The sequence below is a fragment of the Pongo abelii genome, chromosome 4 (assembly GCF_028885655.2).
Source record: "Pongo abelii isolate AG06213 chromosome 4, NHGRI_mPonAbe1-v2.0_pri, whole genome shotgun sequence".
NCBI lineage: Eukaryota > Metazoa > Chordata > Mammalia > Primates > Hominidae > Pongo > Pongo abelii.
In genome coordinates this window covers 155,185,269-155,206,323 of record NC_071989.2, presented here as the reverse complement: position 1 = coordinate 155,206,323, position 21,055 = coordinate 155,185,269, and the positions used below count along the sequence as shown (strand labels likewise).

At 39.9% G+C, this 21,055-nt stretch overlaps 1 protein-coding gene and 1 non-coding gene across 17 annotated transcripts in view; both read left to right on the top strand.

Annotated features, from left to right (window-relative positions):
• PPP2R2B (protein phosphatase 2 regulatory subunit Bbeta) overlaps positions 1 to 21,055 on the top strand; it is a 489,623-nt gene that overhangs the window by 319,430 nt on the left and 149,138 nt on the right. The window contains exon 1 of one of the 16 annotated variants that reach the window (XM_063723935.1): positions 6,763 to 6,954. Within the exon in view, the coding sequence (XP_063580005.1) occupies positions 6,882 to 6,954 (73 nt within the window). The 5' untranslated portion in view covers positions 6,763 to 6,881. 16 annotated transcript variants of the gene reach the window in all.
• LOC112133687 (U6 spliceosomal RNA) lies at positions 17,561 to 17,667 on the top strand. The gene has a single exon (XR_002915303.1). It is a non-coding gene; the product is annotated as a U6 spliceosomal RNA (small nuclear RNA).

The following is a 21,055-nucleotide window of genomic DNA, read 5'->3' as shown; positions in this document are numbered from 1 at the left end:
TGGTAATAAATGGAGAGTCTAAAAAGTTCTGTCCAAAACAACCCGTCTAAACACTTTCCCAAAGTGACTATCTTCCGGGCTTGAAAGTTACCAGCATGAGAAATCATGATCCAATGGAAGGCATACGTGTGTCAGGGTGACTTAATTAAAGTCTCTCTGATGGCTGTTTGAGAGAACTAATGGGTTTCTTTGTCTAAATCCAAAAACTCCTATGATATTAAGTTTACCCCAATCATTTCCTGTGGTGCGAAAGACGCATTAACTATCTTCTCTACAAATCTGATGAGAAAACCAAGTTCTAAATGTAATGTGTGTCATGTTGGAGGAATCTGGATAAAAGTATTTGAGCCAGCGTAGTAGATGTTAAGAAACAAAGCATGGTCTTGATTATTTCACATTGGGCACAGTTTAACTATTTATAATTTAGAGTGGCAATTTAGATGTTACCAGTAATAAGTCAGATGCTAACACAAAGGGTTTTGGCCACTTCTCATAGTATATGGTTTATGTTGTTCCTTCCATATTCTGGGCACTGTTCTTCAAATGCAGGCTTAACTTCGAGGCTCAGAGGAATAAGGAAAAAGAAATAGATTTTCCTTATTTCTCATATGTTGTTAAAGCCCTTATGAAGCTTTCTTACCAGAATGGTAATGACTCTGAAAATTACCCTAGTACAAGGTGTGAAAACACACACTGCCTAGAGGTGGATTTCCTGTGCTCAATCTAGCTAAGGGATGTGAAAGCATTCAGATATCATATAAAAACTACATCTTATAATTTATGAATGTGAAATATAGTTATTATTTACATCTGTGTTTCCAAGTGACCTTTTAAAATTTGATATTACATTTTCTACAGCATATAAGAAATCTTCACTGATTTGGAACTTAAAAAAAGAGGATACATTTGTCATAAAATAATATGTATGACACACTTTTAACAAAGTCTACTTATTCTTCTGAAACCTCTATGTGTTTTCTACCAAGAGTTTAATTATTGGATTTATTAACTCTTTTTATACCTGAGGATAATTAAATTCTTAATTGTACTGCAATGACATATGATTCAAGTAGCTTAATATTTTAGCAATAACTAGGAAGATCCACTAGGATGGTTTAGATAGGGCAGAGTATGTGTGCGTGTGCATGTGTGTGTGTGTGTGTGTGTGTGTGTGTATTTCTCTCTCTGTCTCTCTCTCTCTCTCGGGATAGAGATGATCCATAAAGAGACATCTCTTGGCTAGCAAGATCACCTCTTGAGATTAGAAGGACTTAAATTATCTTAACTGTAGCAGCCACCAAAAGGGCTGGGACCTGCGACATTCCCACTGAGGTTGCCTATGACTGAATGGAGATGTATAATGGAGAGTAATGAACTCACTCTTGCAGGTGCAGCAGAAGTAGACAAGTATGTGATCAAGGGATAAGGACTCTGGGGAAATGGAGCACAAGAGCTGAGAGATGCCTGCTTAAAACATTTTATCCATTAGGGGAATGATTCTGGGTCCAGAAGTTATGTTTGGTTGTATAATTACTGACTTGAGCCATCCAGAAGAGGCTATAGACTTGTGTATTTGCTTGAGTTGGAAAGGAATGAAGAAATAGCACCCTAAATACTCCTACGAAATAATAACTTTCATTCCACCCTAAAGCCAAAGTGATGTATCCAAATGTAAATCTGTTCCTACTTAAAAACCTTCAGTGGCTCCTGGCTTCTCAGGGTTAATTCCTTCAAAAGTGGGCCCACAAGGCTTTTGTCATCTGGTGCCTGCCCACCCCCCTCCAGACTCAGGTCCCTACAGCCCACACCTGGAGTGCCCCTTCCACTTTCCATCATGGGGCTGGCTCCATGAAGTCCTTCAGACTCAAACCAGCTTCCATCTTCTCTGTGTTGAGCTGGTTGCCCCTCTCTGTGTGTTCTGCCGCCTGTACATTTCTCTTTTCTGTGAAGTTTCTTTTAATAATTATATTAAAATTGTTGCCAGTATCAGCGGCTTACACCTGTAATCCCAGCACTTTGGGAGGCCAAGGCAAGAAGATAGTTTGAGACCAGAAGTTCAAGACTAGCCTGTGCAACATAGTGAGACCCCACCTCTACAAAAAGTAAAATACACAAATTAGCCAGGCATGATAGCACATGCCTGTAGTCCCACCTACTTAGGAGGCTGAGACAGCAGGATCACTTGAGCCCATAAAGTCAAAGTTGCAGTGAGCCATGATAGCCCCAGTGCATTCCAGCCTGAGAGACAGAGCAAGACCTTTGGAAAGAAGGGTCCTTGTCTTAACTCATTTTTGGGTCCCATCCTTAACACAGCAGGTGGCACATGACAGGTGCTTGGTAAGCATTCTTTTAACAGAACTGTGGGAAACCTAAATTGCTGTAGCTTTTATTTCTGTGGCTAATAAATTATTTTCACTGCATTTGGTCTTGCTTACCTCCTTATGAGCAGCAGAAAAGCAGTTGTAATAAGCTACCATTTATTGAGCACCAGCGAAGAGTTAGTTTGTGTGTTGGGTATGTCACATGCATTAATGCTCACTGAATTGCCAAAACAGTCATAGCACTCTTGGGTAAGATTATTGTCATCATCATCCTTTCCAAACAAGAAACCAGAGGCTCAGAGAGGTTGAGAAACATACCGGAAGATCCCCAACCAGCATTTGAACCAGCTGCGTTATTTCTATCCTATACACTAGGAAGTTGTCCCTTGGTGGGTTCCCGTTTATCAAATAGCACATTTCCCTGTCTGTGCCCTGGAGCTGTTTCCATTTCCTCCTTCATGTTTGCTTACTAGACCCTGAGCAGGTCGTGGAGCAAAAGCACTTTGGATGTCAGCGACAAGGGTGTGATTCCAGAGTTGAAGGCTGATGTTTTAAGTGTGCATTCAGTTCAGGTTGTTATTGATTTCTCTCCTCTTCACTTTGTTACGGCCAAGTGCTCCAGACAGAAATCTAGCAAAACAGCCTCACAGAGCTGCTCTTGGAGCCAGGCGGGTCACAGGTCACTCCACTGATGTGCGGGGCACATTAGCCAAATGACAGAGGCTCAACTAGAGAACTTTAAGTGACTATAGTCAGATGTTGGTGATATTCCACACATGTTCCTTGTTACCTACCAGCCTGAAGCAGGGCAGACCTGGACTTGGTCTGGTTTGCTTCCAGGACAATGATGCTAGTCACCCAGGCCTTCTATAAATCCATAGCCTCTTGACCACAACAATTACACTGCATTATAATTACTTGTCTAGGTGCCTCTCTTCATTCCTATGAGTTTCTTAAGCATGATGGTTGGGTGCTGTGCATCCATATTTATTTATTCAAGTCACAACTGTTAAGCACAGACTGTACTTCAAGTTCTGTGCCTGACTCTGGATATATGGAGATGAATAGAATGGATTAGACCAGAAATCTGTTCCCAAAGAGTATGTAGATATGTAAGAAATAACTACTAAAAACTGTTGTGAGAATGCTTAGATATTTTTCATCTCTCTTACCCAAAATCTTAGCACAGCACCTTGAATAGCAAGAGTAGTGAACAGAACTGAGTGCTGACTGTATGCCTGGAACTGTGTTACGTGTTTTATATTCACTATTTCCTTTAATCCTCATAACTGCCTTCTGTGCAGCTTTTGGTACTATTTTCTTCCCCATTTAATAGATGGGGAAACTGATGCCTTCAGAGAATGCTGAAGTGAGTGAATTCAAGCAGTCTTCCCATTGAGCCCATGTTGTTCATAACTGCTTATTGTCACTTCCTAAAATCTGTGAAAGATTATTCTATATTCTGCAGTACACTGTTCTTTTAGCCAATATCAGTAACTTTTTTCTTTAACATTTTGTCCATTAAAGGAATTCTACCAGTCCCAAGAGCATGTTGTATGAAATCATATCATTCCGTTATGTTTGAGTGGCCATTTGGAGTCAGAGCTGTTTAAGAAATACTGTCAGGCTAAGATGCTAAGATGTCTTCAGGCTGGAAGGTTTAGGTCCCAAGACAGATTGGAAATGTAGTGCTTGTCAGCTCCTCCAGTCCTTCTCTGCCATCATTCCCCCATACACTCTGCAGAGAGCTCAATGCAGTTTGCTATCTGACAAACATCCTAGATTAGTGAGTCCCACCTTTTTTTATCCCTCGTCAAGCCAGGTAAACACTGCTAAATTATCACACATTAAACATGTTACACACCAGACACCATGCTAGGTGTTTTACAAACATCTCCTCATACTGTAATTACTATTTTCCATCTTATTGATCAGAAAACTGAGGTTAAAAAAGAAATGAGACATGGCCAAAATTTCAGCTCAGGCACTCTGACTACAAAATCCAGACAGTTACAACCCTCAAATATTTTCTTTTTTTTTAAATTTTATTATTATTATACTTCAAGTTTTAGGGTACATGTGCACAACGTGCAGGTTTGTTACATATGTATACATGTGCCATGTTGGTGTGCTGTACCCATTAACTCATCATTTAGCATTAGGTATATCTCCTAATGCTGTCCCTTCCCCCTCCCCACACCCCACAACAGTCCGTGGTGTGTGATGTTCCCCTTCCTGTGTCCATGTGTTCTCATTGCTCAATTCCCACCTATGAGTGAGAACATGCGGTGTTTGGTTTTCTGTCCTTGTGATAGTTTGCTGAGAATGATGGTTTCCAGCTTCATTCATGTCCCTACAAAGGACATGAACTCATCATTTTTTATGGCTGCATAGTGTTCCATGGTGTATATGTGCCACATTTTCTTAATCCAGTCTATCATTGATGGACATTTGGGTTGGTTCCAAGTCTTTGCTATTGTGAATAGTGCCGCAATAAACATACGTGTGCATGTGTCTTTATAGCAGCATGATTTATAATCCTTTGGGTATATACCCAGTAATGGGATGGCTGGGTCAAATGGTATTTCTAGTTCTAGATCCCTGAGGAATTGCCACACTGACTTCCATAATGGTTGAACTAGTTTACAGTCCCACCAACAGTGTAAGAGTGTTCCTATTTCTCCACATCATCTCCAGCACCTGTTGTTTCCTGACTTTTTAATGATTGCCATTCTAACTGGTGTGAGATGGTATCTCATTGTGGTTTTGATTTGCATTTCTCTGATGGCCAGTGATGATGAGCATTTTTTCATGTGTTTTTTGGCTGCATAAATGTCTTCTTTTGAGAAGTGTCTGTTCATATCCTTCACCCACTTTTTGATGGGACAACCCTCAAATATTTTCTTCAATACCCCTGGTAAACTTCAACAGCAATTTTTCATCTATGTGAGTCAAAGGTGGGTGAGAGTGAAGTTTGAAAAAGCACCCCTCCCCTCAGCCAGGTATTTCCAATGCATCCCTCACCCACAAAATCACAGCAGAGTATGCAGACCATACTAACAATTCCAGGTGCACCTTAACTTCTAAGGTCTCTTCTGACTTGCAGCTCCTCAGTCTCTTCCCCCTTTAAATCTAGAGCATATTTGCTTTAAATTGTTTAGTTTGATAATTCATCACATACTGTCTTATCACCTCACATCTTCCACTTGGGTATCTTTCCCATCTTTTTCAGCAAGACTATGAGTTGCTGGAGAGCAGAGAGTTCATTTCATCCCATAATAGCACATGGTGGCCACAAGGACACTTAATAAATGCTGCTTGTTTGCTTAAATAGAGGCAGTATAGTTTGCTGAACTCTGGAGGCAGACAAGCTTAATCTTCTACTTACTAGCTATGCAGTGAAAATTATAAAAATTCCTTATATTTCAGTTCCTTCATCTGCAAAATAGAGATTAAAACAATACCTTATAGGGTTGCCGGGAATATTAAGAGGGTACATATAAAGCACTTGGCATAGTTCCTAACACTTAATATGCACTCAATAAATAGTAATTATTGATGTTATTACACAACAGCTGAATTTATTCAGTGTTTACTGTGTGTTACATGCTGTGCTAAATGCTTTGTATGCAATTATCATTTAATTTTTACAAAATATAGGAAGCAGATTTAGCTTCAAAACAAACACACCTTTCTTGTTACCCAAAAGTTATTTAAGATTATCAGATGCTCTCACCGTCTTAGGAGTTGTGTCACAGGATGGGAAGGCACAAATATGATATCGTAATACACTATTGGCACATCATGTAACTGTAAGACATCACAATAACTACTAACAACAACTAAAGCACTGGAGTTGACAAATGTTTTGCTCTTTTATATAAATTAATATAGATTCAAAATAATTATGATACCACCACTTCCTGTCCTTATACCCTCCGTCACAAATGAAAAAGAAAAAAAAGGGAAGAAATGGATTTGCTAGTCAGACCCACCCATATGGACACTTCATTAATATATGTTACTATGAAGAATAGGGTGTGTGAGTCACTGTCCCAGGCGCTATGTGTAGCATTAAATCTTGCAGGTCCTGAAAACACCTGTAAGGCAAACACAGCAGAAGCTGTTTTATTCAATGTGATCTGGGCCAGTGTTAACCATGAGTTCTTCGGTGTAGCGGTTTGTATGCTTTACAAAGAAATTAGAGCAGATTGGGGTGAGAAAACCTCACCCTACAGTATTTCGTTTGGAAAAAAAAACCAATTTGTTACTAAATTATAAGCTAAGGGATTTCTGGCCATATTCTAGAAAGTGTGCTTTATGCCTAAAAAAGGAATCCTGTCCAGCTAAACAAACATATATCGAACATTGTCTACCTGCCAGACTATGGGATGATTTGGGAAACACCAAAATAATCAATTTGTGTGTGTCCCCAGTGAGTAGGTCCTCGGTGAGAAAAAAAAAATGCATGTCCTTAGTGAGCTGAAGTCTAGGAAGGAAGATAAGCAAGAATACAAACTGTAAAAATTGGAAGAAGTTACATGAAGATACCTGCAGAGGATGTTGAGAGTGCAACAGGAAGGGATGCACCTAATTCAACTTGGAAGGTGGAGGCAAGGAGAGCTTTCTAGAGGTAATGTGATCAGAGTCTTGGAGGATAAGTAAGAGTTTCTTAAGCCCACAAGGGAGGTGGGGGTGAAGGTGGGGACAGAACAATCGGAATTCTGTTGCTGATTGGCTGACTTTAAATATGTCAGTAATGTGCCTTTAAACTCAGTTTTAGTTTTCTGCGATGGATAATTCCTTTTTCCCTGAGTGTTATGAGGTTGGCTTAATTAATGTTTGTAAAGCTTTCAGTAATCTTCAGATAAAAGGTGAGGTAGAGGGGAAGTATATTACTTATTATCATAGCTTTACCAGCATCTGATCACATAAGGAAAATTCCCTGAAAGGTCATTTCTAAGAAGCAATATTATTAGTCTGGTGGTTCTTAAGCCTTATGTAACTTCCTGGAACAATGCAATAGCAAGGGAAAAGAAAATGACATCAACATGGAGATAATAATGAATTTAAATCATAAGCCTTATTTCCTTACTGCAGCTGCTGAGTGTGAGACAAGCTTGAAGCTTCTAAACTTAACTCAGCCACTGCCTGGAAGCATCTAATTAAAAGTTTTCAAATAAAATAAATAAGTTTTTGTAGATAAAAGAGCAGATGGCTTAAGAAGAGAACTGGAAGACTGCATTAGGAAAGTATTAGGTTTTAATTCCATTTGGGAAAAAAAAAAATTCCATGTAAGAGAGGGCAGGGATTGGAAGTAGAAAAACCTAGGGGTCTGTAGAGACAGGATTAGGGCCTGTGCTATCATAAATGTAGCTGTGAAATTTTAGTTTGTGGGATAACTAAATTTTTCTGTTGCTCAGGATTATTCCTATGACTTACAGAAGATATTCTCTGTCTTCTGCAAACCAGTGTCCTTCCATTCCGCAGAGTGGTTTCTGTTCATTCTTCCTTTCTTTCATTTGACCCATAGGAATTAAGCTCCTACTAGGTACTGGTACTTCTTTAGATGCTAAGGATTCAGGATGAGGAAAAATCAGACAAAGTTTGTGGCCTCTCATGGAGCCAACTTAATGGGGAATTCATTCATTAGTGAATTGGCTAATGAAATATAGCACGTGAAAATATTTAAATATTTTTAAATGTCATGTAAACATTTGCTGTTATTTCATCATGATAGTGCTATATTTGTATTTTATTAATTTGATAAAATACTTGGACAGATGTCATAATGAATCCTCATAACAAGCTTTTGAGGTAAATGTTGGTAACTTTTAGCCAAGAGGAAAGTGAAATTCAAAGAATGAGGGTTCTTGCCCCAAATCACAAAGCTGTTTCATGGTAGAGCTGAGACTGAAACCTAGCTCCTCTGGTGCTAGTTCACCTGTTGCTTTTGCTGCTACAGATTGAGCCTTTTGGTCAGTCATTGAAATTTTGGTTATCTATCATTTGTAAATCTCTAAGCCAAGGAGAATGCTTGTATGAGTAACTCCAGAGAAAGCAGACATCACTGATGTTAATGTTGAGAGGAAGGGGTGGCCTGTCACAAAGAATATCACATAAACAGAACCATAATGCAAGCAAAATCAACTGAGGAATAGCATCACAATGCCAAGCTCCATATCTGGACAGGTCTGAGTAGCTGAGAGGTTTCATGTCCTTCCTTGGTTGTTTTCCTTTGGACATCTCCTTATGTCTACTCAGCTTCATTTCAGGTGACCAAGCCTTCAAGGTTCATGGAAGAGTTCCACTTGGCCTCAAAGTTTTGTAGAAAATGGAAGTTTAAACCCTGTAGGTTTTTTTGGCCTTCAAAAGCCAAGGTGATGTCAGGGCAAAGGGTTCCACTTGGGTGCAGATCAAGTCACTGGTTATTTCTGGAACTTTCTTGCAGTTTGGCTCCACAGGATAGTCTAAGTACCAGTGTGATTTGGGATACAAGCAATATTCTTGTATTCTTTCCTTCCCCCATATCACACATATGTACAGATTCCAGAGATCCATATATTAAATTTGGGACACTCCAGGGAAGACCCCTATGTCCTCTGCGCAAGATACATAGCAATTAGTGAGGCCATCTATGTTTTCCAGACACCCTTGCATGTCCAAAACAATGTCCTCTTCAAAGTCACCTCAAATGGGGCTTCCATCTCTCGCCTTCCACCCATTTTCCTTTAAACTCCAAAGCAGTTTTAGTTCTCTGCTGGTATGTGTCTCTTTCTTCTATTTTTGTGTTCCTACTCTGGTCCCTCCGTTCCACAATCCTCACCCTACATGGCAGCCAGTACTATCTTTAAATATGTGTATGTGATAGATATTTATATGTGATACAATTATATATATTAAGTTTTCACTAAATGTCATAAATTTATACAAAACCATGTTCCCCCTCTGCTTCTAAACCTTCTGTGGCTTCCCTTTGTACACAGCACAAAACTGTCAAACTCCACCATGGCCTGGGCAACCTGCCTACCTCCCTCCCTCTCCACTCAGCCCCCAATTCCATTGCCTGTCAGTTCCTCACACTTGCCATGCTCTCTCCTCCTTCAGGCCCTCGCTCCTGATCTTCCCTCCACTAGGACTGTTCTTCCCCATGTGTTTTGAAAGGCTGGCCTTTCACATCCTAAAATAAAAGAAAACCCCACTCTCACTCAGAGCTTCATTCTCTAGCTCCACTCTCCATTGTCTACCCTCCTTAATCTTGATTTTGTCTGCCTCCTCCACCAGAATGTAAGTGTTGCAAGGAGAGGAACCACATTTGACATATCCTTGGAGTTTGAGCCTGCCTGGCAGAGAGCTGTGCAGTAATTGAATGAATGGCGGATGTGTCTTGTTACCCATCCAGCCTAAAATGCAGCTCACTGCACATACAAACAACAGTCACTGAACGTTGACTATGCATCAGGCATTCTTTTAAGTACATGACATGAATTCACTCATTTAATTCTCATGGAAACCATGTGATGCTGGTACTATTATTATCAGCCCCATTTTTCAGATAAGAAAACTGATAAGTTAAATGCTTTTAAATATCTAACAAAAAAATAATTTGCTCAAGACTTTGCAGCCAGAAAATGACAGAGCTAGGATTCAAACCCAGGCATCCCAGAGGCTACCTTTTAACTTTCCTGTCTTCCTGCAGAAAAGATTCACATATACTTTTCAGTTAATCGAAAGAAACTTGGAATACACACTGTAGCATGGGGAAAATGAATAAACCTCACATCTGCTGTACTGTATTCTTTCCCAGGCTGGGGAAGCTAGCATGCAGTATCATTATTTCTTTAGTGTGTCCATATGAAAGGAAAACTAGAGTAATCTCTGCAGATGCTGGGATTGAAAGAATCATTGTCCCCTCATCAGAAAGGATAATTAAGAGCCCCTCTGCCCATTAAATGAGGCAATGAATGGTAACCCACTTTGTAGGGTATAAAATGCCCTATAAATGTTAGTTATTCTTATTCCCGAGCTCTGTGGAACAGCAGCTTATGTTACGAAACTACTGATTCAGAATCTTTCAGAAGTACTAAATCTACTCAGTAGTCAAGAGAAGGGAATGCCTCTGGTTTGTTCCTTCCCATCATCCTGAAAATTAAACAGCAATCCATTCTTCTCCTGCATTTCCAAAATCCAGGGTCAGAGATATGCAAATGTAAGTATGCAGGCTGCTTTTAAATGATACATGAAAGGGATTTTTGAAATGAATGTGCTGTGATTGAATTTCTGGTCAGTCACCCAGAAGGCATTTTGCAGCTAAGCTCTGGACCCAATTCCACTGAAAATGCATAAGCTTTGGTGCCTGCAGCCAGTCTAGCCACAGACAAGGATCAGGGTCCTTGCCTTGGAACTGCTATTAAATGATGCAGATCCCCAGGCTCGAAGTTGAAAAACAAATTAGCACAAGCCTAAAAGAAATCCAGTACAAAGTTTACTTTTAAAATACCTTTTCCATAACCTTACCTGACAACAAAACCTCTTTGATTTTAAACCATTTGATGAAACCACAGTGCATGAATATATAACTTGGCTTTTTCAGTAGAGCTTCTCTTTGTCATTTTCAAAATAATCTGGATGCTCTTTGGGAATACAAATATTGCCAATTGGTGTTGTCCAAAGAAAGGTCTCTTTGACCTGCTTTAATAATAGATAAGAAACATGAGTAAAAATGATCATTATATATGACTTATGCTAAGGTGATTTTTAAGAGTAACTGACAGGAGTTGGCTTTCTTAAGTAGGTTGGAGAGCTCCTCTGATAACCTTGTTTATTATTAAATGAGTTTGCTAAGCAACCCTTTTACTTGAAGATGATCAAAGGTAAACCTCAGCTTTATCTGACTTGCCATGAAATTCCAAAGTAGTGGAATTTTACATTGTATTTCTTCCCTTTTAGTGCTTTCTAAAATTATGTCAGTAATGCATGTATGAATGCACGTATAACAAAAATAGAGACAGAACAGGTGAAGCTCATCTTATCCCCACCCTCCATCCCTCTCCTTTCCACTTCTCAGAGGTAACCCCTTCATCACTATGGCACATCTCATGCCAGACCTTTCTCTAAACATTTGTCTCCGTGTGTGTATTGTTAAGTTATTTAAAAATTTATGTTTATATAAACGGTATATTGTTGTCAATTGCTGCCATGAACAGTGTCTTGAAATAACAAATATTTACTATCTCTCACACTTTCTGAGAGTGAGCAATCCAAGGGCACTAAGCTCTGGGGGGTTCTAGTTCATGATCTCTCTTGAAGTTGTAGTCAGGGTCTAAGCCAGGACTACAGTCATTTGGAAGCTTGACTGGGACTGGAGGATGTGCTTCCATCATGGCTCACCAACACAGCTGTTGCCTGGAGTCTTCTGTCCATCACTGGCTATTGACAGGAGGCTGCCACATGGGCTTCTCCACAGGGTTCCTGGAGTGTTCTTAAAACGCAGTAGTTGGCATCCTCTAGAGTGAGTGATGGGAGAGTAAAAGAATGAAAGAGAGAGATCAAGAAGGAAGCCACAATACCTTTTTATTACCTAGTCTTGGAAGTGGCACCTTGTCATTTATGCCATATTCTGTCCACTAGAAATGAGTTACTAAGTCTGGCCCAAACTCAAGTGGAGGCGAATTAAGCTGCATCTCATAAGGGAAAGAGTATCAAAGAACTTCTGTATGTATTTTAAAACCACTACATATGGCATAGTGCACATATGCTTCTGCAAATTTGCTTTTTTCACTTAACAATCTTAGTTTTCCATGACAATACATGGGGGTCAACTTCATTCTCTTTAGTTGCTGCATGCTATTCCACTACCTATTTAATCATTCTCCTCCTGATAAGTACACCTCGAGATCGCTCTCAGACTTTCACTTCTGCAGATGACACAGCAATGGGGGTACTTGCTTACTCCTCAGCACATGTGCCAGGATTTCTCCAGTAAAAATGCATTGATGCAGAATTGCTGAGTTGAAGGGTCTGCTTATTATAACAGTTATGGCTAAATTGCCCTCCAGAACAGCTGTTATAATTTCCAATCATCCTTCACCTGACACCTGGGGGGGGGCTTATGGCAGAACTTTGGTGGGCAAAATATCTTGGGGACTTTCAGATTATTTTTGGCCCTTTTCAAGCCTGGGTTTATGATGAGAAATTATCCTGTCTGACACCCACTTTGCTCATAATTGCAACCTCTTTCCTACAATTCTGCTTGATTTAAGCAAAAATCCAGAAGCTCATCCCTCGGGAGACAGGGAAGCTTAACTGCTGTTTACAAAGGACTTGCAGGTTTTCAGGTACAAGTTGCCCCTGGAGATTCAGGTTGATTAGTGTTAATTCAAAACCACTTCCTCTATTATGGTAGCAGCTGAGAAGTCACATGCACAAATCAAGCATGTGGATTTCAATGAAAAGGAAAGTGCCATTTCAGTAGCAGCTATTCCCGGACTCTGGCTGAGCCTTCCTATGGCAAGTACTATTGATGCATAAAATCATCGAATCCTCTGGGTCCTCCCACTTCTCACTTATCTTTAGTTTAAAACTGAGCATCAGACCGAATTCCTTACATTCAAGCTGCCAAGTGTCCTTGGCTGGCAAGAATCTCCCTCACTGTAATATCAATAATTAATGTCAGCTACCAATCCTGAGAAAGCTGACAAAAGGAATTGGCCTAGTTCATTTCTACTTATTTACTGTGTCCATCTTTGGTGAAAATGTTTGGTCAGATTCAAAATGGTGTGTCATCAAGGCAACCAGCACTTATTTATTCAATACATACTTATTGAGGTCCTGCTCTGTGTAAGGTTCTATACTGTCTATCCTCTGTATGTGGGAGAGTATTCACATGATTATACCCTCACAAATTTGAAGTCTGATGATAATTATTACCAGGTATTTTGCACTTCTTGTGTACCAGGCACTGTGCTAAGCATTTCATGGACAATAACTTTTCCTTCTCATAGCAGCCCTGTTAAGTAGGTAGCATTCCCTTTTTACCCACATGTGTCATGATAAATACAAAACCCTAGTTCTGTCATGGAGCAGCTGCTCATCTTATCCAGGTTCTGAACCCAGCTAAGCACCAGTGCATGAGAAGGTTGTACTAGTTCTGCTTTTGCCAAAATGTGTTTCTTCCCACAAGAAGCTCCATGCAAAATTTGAAGTCATAGCCACAGCATCTATGCTTCTCAGAGATCCCTGAGGCCCACAGTGGCTTCTCCTGTGGATCTCAGCTCAGAGAAGCTTCACCTGTGCTCCCCAAAGTGATCGGATCCCCAGATAACACACGTTCATACCTCCATGTGTCTTTCCTTCAGAGTTTTTAGCACAGTGAAAGTCTGTTTGTGAGATTATTTACTATGGCTCTGCCAGGCTGCTGGAAGCTCCATGAGGCTGCAGACAATGTTTTTTTCTGCTCATTTTTGTTCTCCCAGAGCCTGGCACAGTGCCTGCCACAGATAATCAATACTATTTAATCCATTAACTAATTACTCTGAAAAGAACTACACAAACACACCCCCCAAAAACCTGGAGACTTATCTCACACATTGCAAACCTCATTCAACAAACTTTTATTGATCTTATTTCAAGATCCAGGCACTGAATTAGGTACTAAAGATATTGCAAGAAACTAAGCAGACATGGCACTTATTCTCTTAGGTCTTGCATTTCAGTGGGGAATCCGGATGATAAATGAGTCAAATAAAATGAATGAGATAATTTCAGATATGTGTTAAGTTCTGAGAAATAAACTGAGCAGCGCTGATAGGATGAGGGGTGGTCAGGGAAGATGTCTCCAAAGAGAAGACATTGGATTGAGACCTGAATCATGACAAGGAGCCAACATTGTGATGTTACAGGCACCGATTTTTTTCATCTCAATAAATGTATCACTCAGAGCAAAACCCCTGGAGTCATCCTTGACTCCTTCCTCTCATACTCCAAGGCAAGTGCAAGGCAACCCTACATCTCTACCTTGACAGTGTCTCAAGCTGATCAGCCTCTCCCCACCCTCACTGCTACCACACTAGTCCAAGCTGCCACCATCTCTCACTTGGACTTTTCTAATAAACTTGTAACAGATTTCTATCCACCATCTGTTCTCTGTAAGTCAAATTGTGTCTCCGTGGCTCCTCCTTACACTGAGGGTAAAAGCCACAGTGCTAACCAAGGCCCGCAGTTTCACATGATCTGGCCTCTCTCTACCCCCATTTCCTGCCACTCTTCTGCCCTAGCACACTCCCCTTCTTGCTACCCACAAATAGGCCAAATGTGCTCCTGCGTCAGGCTCTTTGACTTGTAGTTTCCTCTTTCTGGAAAAGCCCATGTGCTTTTGTGTTGTGCTCCATCACTTCATTCAAGTTCTTCTCATATGTTCACCAGAAGACCTGCCCCCACCCTCTGGGGGCAATCACCATTATTCCCTATGACTTAACTCTGTTTAATATTTCTTCATAGAACTCATCACACAAGGCAGGATATTACCTATGTGTGTCTTCCTCCCCCATTAGAATGTAAACTCCATGAGGGTAAGAACTGAGTTGACTTTGTTCACTATTTTATTCCCAATACCTAGAATAGTTATTTCTATTCAATCAATAGTTCTTGAATAAACAGAAGAATAAATGAAAGAATGACAAAACGCAAAGGCCTTGAGTCATGATATGCTACAAAGACAGAAAGAAGACAGGAATAAGGAGAGAAGAGGAGGCTAAAGAGGCAGGCAGGGGCCAGACCACATAGGTCCTTGTGAGTAATTAGAAGGAGCTCTGATTTTCTTCCAAGAGCATCAGAAAACTGTTCACCTCTGGAAAGCTTTTGCTTTGTAATTCCCGACAGGTGACATAACACTTGGAGAAACACTGAACTCTATGACCTCTTCCTCGCTATGTTCTGTGATGCCCGGAAGTAGAGCTCTGCACTGTTCTTTCATCCTATCCATGTTTACTCTGAAGGCAATGGATTAAATAGCACATGTTGAAGCATCAACTGAATTAACCTTCTCAAGAGTACCTCAAGCCATGTGGATTCTCTGGAAAGTATATCTTACTCTTTCCTAATGTGCTTACAGCTTGGTTCCAAATGTCTCTCCTTGGAGTTGCTGTGTAAATCCACTTCTTTGGGGAGCCATCCCTGACCTCCCAGGGCAGAGTTCAGGATCCCGCTGCATGCTCTTCAGCTCCCACTGCTGAGAGCAGACAGTGCTGCTTTGTGGTGTCTCTCTGCTGCTCCAGCTGGAGTGTATGTTCCCTGAGGATGGGGACCTTCTTTGTTGTCTCTAATTCTGAGACCACAGAAAGGCTGGTGGATCCAGCGTACCAGTGTGTGTATTTGAACTGTTTTATTTTATGTTAATTCAAAGTAGGTGCCAACATTTTAGGTTTTTTTAAAAATAGATTTCTGGCTTATGTTGCAAATATATAAGCCATAGCAATGCTGTGTCCATGTTCTTAACAATGAGAAGACTTGAGCAGCAACTGCTCCATTCATAGGGGACATGGCTTTCCTCCAGCAAGCCACAATCCCCACCATTCCTTATTATGTTTCTAATGCTGAGGTCAAGTGTTCCTGGTCATTTAACATCTGATTGAGTTATTGTTTTCTTACAGTAGAGAAATATTCTGTATCCAATCTACTACACAAGAAGGCTGCATGTTCTTAAACCTGGTACATGCGGCCTCTTTTGAGCAACTGAATTTGTTACCCTAGTTCGTCCTAAAATAAAAAAGTGTTTATAAAGGCATAGGACTTGACTACCCAACGAGGCAAAGATGTTAATTCTTCCCAAATTGATATATAGGTTTAATGTGATCTCTATCAAAATCCCACCAAGATTTTTATAAATACAGATCTGATTATTCTAAAATGTAGATGGAAAGCCAAAGGAACCAAAATAGCTAAAAATTGTTTTTAAAAGAATAATAAAGTGGGAAGAATCAGTCTCCTTGATTTTAAGATTTATTATATAGCTATAGTATGAAAGACTGTGTAACATTGTATACAGAGAGATAGAGGCATAGATCAATGAACAGAATAAAGAATCTAAAAACAAACCTACACAAATATGTTCAACTCAGTTTTTTTGTTTGTTTGTTTTTTACAAAGTTGCAAAAGCAATTCAACGGAGGAAAGATAGCCTTTCAATAAATGGCACTGGTGCAATTGAACTCCCATAGGCACAAAATTAATCTCAGCCTAATCGCAATGAACTCAAAATGGATCACAGACTTGGATATAAAATGTGAAGCTATAAAATTCTTAGAAAAAAAAGGAAATTGGCCAGGCGCAGTGGCTCATGCCTGTAATCCCAACACTTTGGGAGGCCAAGGCGGGCGGATCATGAGGTCAGGAGATCGAGACCACCCTGGCTAACACAGTGAACCCCATTTCTACTAAAAATACAAAAAATTAGCTGGGCATGGTGGCAGGCGCCTGTAGTCCCAGCTACTCGGGAGGCTGAGGCAGGAAAATGGTGTGAACCTGGGAGGCGGAGCTTGCAGTGAGCCACTGCACTCCAGCCTGGGCGACAGACTTAGACTTCATCTCAAAAAAAAAAAAGAAAGAAAAAAAGGAAATCTTCAGGATCTAGGCTAAGCAAAGGATTCTTATGCTAAATGCACTGTGATCTAGGCTAGGCAAAGAGTTCTTATGCTAAATGCACTGTCCATAAATTGAATCTCATCACAATTAAACCATTTGCTCAGCAAAAGGTTCTGTTTAGAGGATTAAATGACAAGCTACAGGCTGGGAGAAAATATTTGAAAACCACATGTCAGACAGAGACTAGTTACCAAAATATATAAAGAACTCTCAAGACAGCATTAAAAAAATAATGCAATTAGAAAAAGGGCAAAAGACATGAGACACTTCACCAAAGATGATAGACAGATGACCAATAAGCATAGCAAATGATGTTTAACACTATCAGCCATTAAGGAAATGCAAATTAAAGCACAATGAGATACATATCTATCACAGTGGCTAAAATGAAATGGTAGCAATACAAGTGCTGGAATGCAGAGAAAGTCCATCATTCATATATTTTTGATAGGAATGTAAAATGTACCTTTTGACTATTCTGGGGAAAAAATTCTGGAAAACAACTTGGCAATTTCTTAAAAACCTAAACATGAAACTATAATACCATATGACCCAAGAATTGCACCTCTGGGTATTTGTCTTTAAAAAATAAAAAAATGGTGCTCGCTTCGGCAGCACATATACTAAAATTGGAACGATACAGAGAAGATTAGCATGGCCCCTGCGCAAGGATGACACGCAAATTCGTGAAGCATTCCATATTTTCAATGATAGACTGGATTAAGAAAATGTGGCACATATACACCATGGAATACTATGCAGCCATAAAAAATGATGAGTTCATGTCCTTTGTAGGGACATGGATGAAATTGGAAATCATCATTCTCAGTAAACTATCGCAAGAACAAAAAACCAAACACCGCATAGTCTCACTCATAGGTGGGAATTGAACAATGAGAACACATGGACACAGGAAGGGGAACATCACACCCTGGGGACTGTTGTGGGGTGGCGGGGGCGGGGGAGGGATAGCATTGGGAGATATACCTAATGCTAGATGACAAGTTAGTGGGTGCAGCACACTAGCATGGCACATGTATACATATGTAACTAACCTGCACATTGAGCACATGTACCCTAAAACCTAAAGTATAACAATAATAAATAAAATTAAAAAAATAAAAATAAAATAAAATAACAAAAAATAAAAAAAGTATGTGCACACAAAAACCTATATACAAACCTGTACACAATGTTTATAGCAGCATTATTCATAATTACCAAAAAACTGGAAACAACCCAGATGTCCTTAGATGTGTGAATAGCACATCAAACTGTGGTATGTCCGTATCATAGAATACTATTCAGCAATTAAAAAGGAATGAACTATTGATACAATCAACAATCTGAATGAATCCCCAGAAAATATTGAGTGAAAAAAAGCCAATTCCAAAAGTAACCCCAGGTGACCACTAATCTGTTCTCCGTTTTTATGATTTCATTGTTTCAAGAATGTTGTAGAAACAGAGAACAGATTAATGGTTGCCAGGGGTTAAGGAAAGGGTGGGGACTGGAGGGAAACTGGTGTGGCTATGGAAGGGCAATAGGAGAGATTTTTATAGTGATGGAAATTGTCTGTATCTCCACTGTATCAATGTCAGATCCTGGCTGTGATATAGTCCTATAGTTTTGCAAAATGTTACCATTGTGGTGGAGGGGGAACTGGGTGAATGTTACGTAGTAACTGTCTATTATTTCTTACAATTGCATGTGAATCTCAAAATGAAAAGCTTAATTTTTCTTAAAAAAAAAAAAAAAAAAGTACAAGACTTGGAAATCAACCAGCCATGGGTTTAAATTCCTGCTACACCACTTACTAGCTAAATGACCCTGGGCAGCCTCCTGGAGCCTCAGTTTCCTCATCTGTTAACTGAGGATCATAAAAGACCCATGCTCACAGTGCTCTGGAGATTAAATGAGGTCATGCAGTTACAATGCTTAAGAGCTCGCCTGTGTTTGGCCAAGAGCTCAGTAGATGGGAGCTGCTTTTGTGGCTGTCACTGTACCATGTAGAGAATCCAGAGGCAGGTTCAGCCCTGGAACATCTCGGGTTAAACCATGCTTTGTGTAGAACAGAGGTTCCCCAAGTACCTCAGTTCATATCCCCCTTAGTATCGTCCTGATTTTTTTCATGCTGTTCTTGGGCCAAAAAAAATCACAACAGTTCTGTTTACTAAGTCGTTAGGTTCAAACTACTTAATAAGTATGTTTGCACTAACAATGTAGTAACTGTTTGAAAACATAGTAACATAAATTGAAGAAATAATTTTATTTCATTCTTAACTACAATTGCTTACAATGAAATTATGTGTCCCTAATAGTCTGTACTACTTCTCAAACCTTGGAATCACATTGAATACTGTCACCTTCATTATCTGCTCCACATTGATTTTGATGCAGTGCTTGTTTTTAATTATATTAACTACCAAAACTCCAGCTTTGCAAAAATACTTTGTAATTAAGGGGAATATACTATGTACTAATGTTGAAGTGGTAAGTTCCCTCATGCTATTCATTCTCACATTATCTGACAGAGGTTTAATATCACTATTGTTCACTCAAAATTTAAAATATCCTGCAGTATCCTTGTGAGTATGCCATGATGCCCTGGAGTGCTTTGGTGCATAAATTGGGAATTATAGGTTGAACAGTTCATTTTGGCCTCTTCCAGAGCAAAGCAAAGTAGACTAAGGCCCAAAGCTGCTCTACTGGGATCTTTCCAGTTGGCATGATCCATCTGCTTCTATCTACACCCATGTCCCCAGGATGGTCTCACAGCTAAACTGCCTACCATTGGGAGACAAGAGCCATTTTTTCTGACTCAGCAGTGGCAGAGGAGATGGTTAGGAATGGGATACTGGACCTTTTTTTTTCTTGGTATTCTAAAGATATTAAGCAATTTGGGAAGCTCCTCTTAAAATTTAATTCCACATTAAGCACCTAGAAGGTGACAAGCACTGTTGTAGGTGCTGGAGCCAGAGAAATAAATTGAGCCTAGTCCTTAGCCCTTGAATAATGCTTCCTCCACAGATGATATGCAGCACGATGTTATGGAAAAGTCTTGGAGCCAAGAGACCCGAATGAAAATTCGGACTCGCCATATGAACTTGTTATGTTGGCCTTCCTGAGCCTCATTTTTGGTATCTGCATAATGGGAGTTTAAATATCCCTACAGCACCTTTATCTCACAGCACATTTAACAAGATAAATGCATATAAACTCAGAATGTTATGATTAGCAAATAGCCACCATTTAGATGTGCTGCTTTTTAAAATCACTAATTATCAGTTCAAGCAGCTTTGCCCAAGAGTGAAAAGAAATCCAAACAACAAAATATATTTCTCATGCTTCTTAGGAGAAATGGGGATAGCAGGGGTAGGGCAAGGAAGAAAATTCCAAAAGATTTTATAATTGCAGTGAGAAATTGAGGAGCAGACAGAGTCATCCTGGAAGCCCTGTTCTCCTTTTGCAGGTTAGAGAATAAATACTTTGAGAGCTAAATTGATCTGCTCATCCTCCTGTTCCTTTCTCCTCTGGAATATGTCACTTGAAAGAGATCAACTTTCTGGCCTTTGATTCTGGCTGTCACCCAGTGGCTGCTTTGTCTAATGATTGCTACATATGACTTTTTTTTTTAAACTCCCAGTCCAAAAGCTGTTTCAAAGTCAAAGTTAATACAGATGTTGTGTCATCCCATGCACCAGTGATAGGTGTTGTTTAGTCAAGGTGGATCTGATTGGGATCTCTCTCCAAGAAAGTGAGATAATATGAGAGGCCATAAAGCAGTTGTTAATTTCCCTTTCAAAGTAAGGAGGATTATGCACAGTGGTGGAAAGCCGTTCTCTGGGTCCCCAACCTAATTGTCTTGATTAACACGCTGCATGGCCATCACAGGTGTAGCCCATAATAGCGCTATAAGGTTTTCATAGCCAGGCCAATTAAAATCTGTCATTGAGCCAAGAACTAACTGTGTGTGCATCATAATGCCAAAAGTCAAAATGAGTTCTCTAAATAATAATTGCTTGCATTTCTAGGACAATTTATCTCTTTTTTTTTCTTTCTTTGAGACGAAGTCTCGCTCTGTCGCCCAGGAT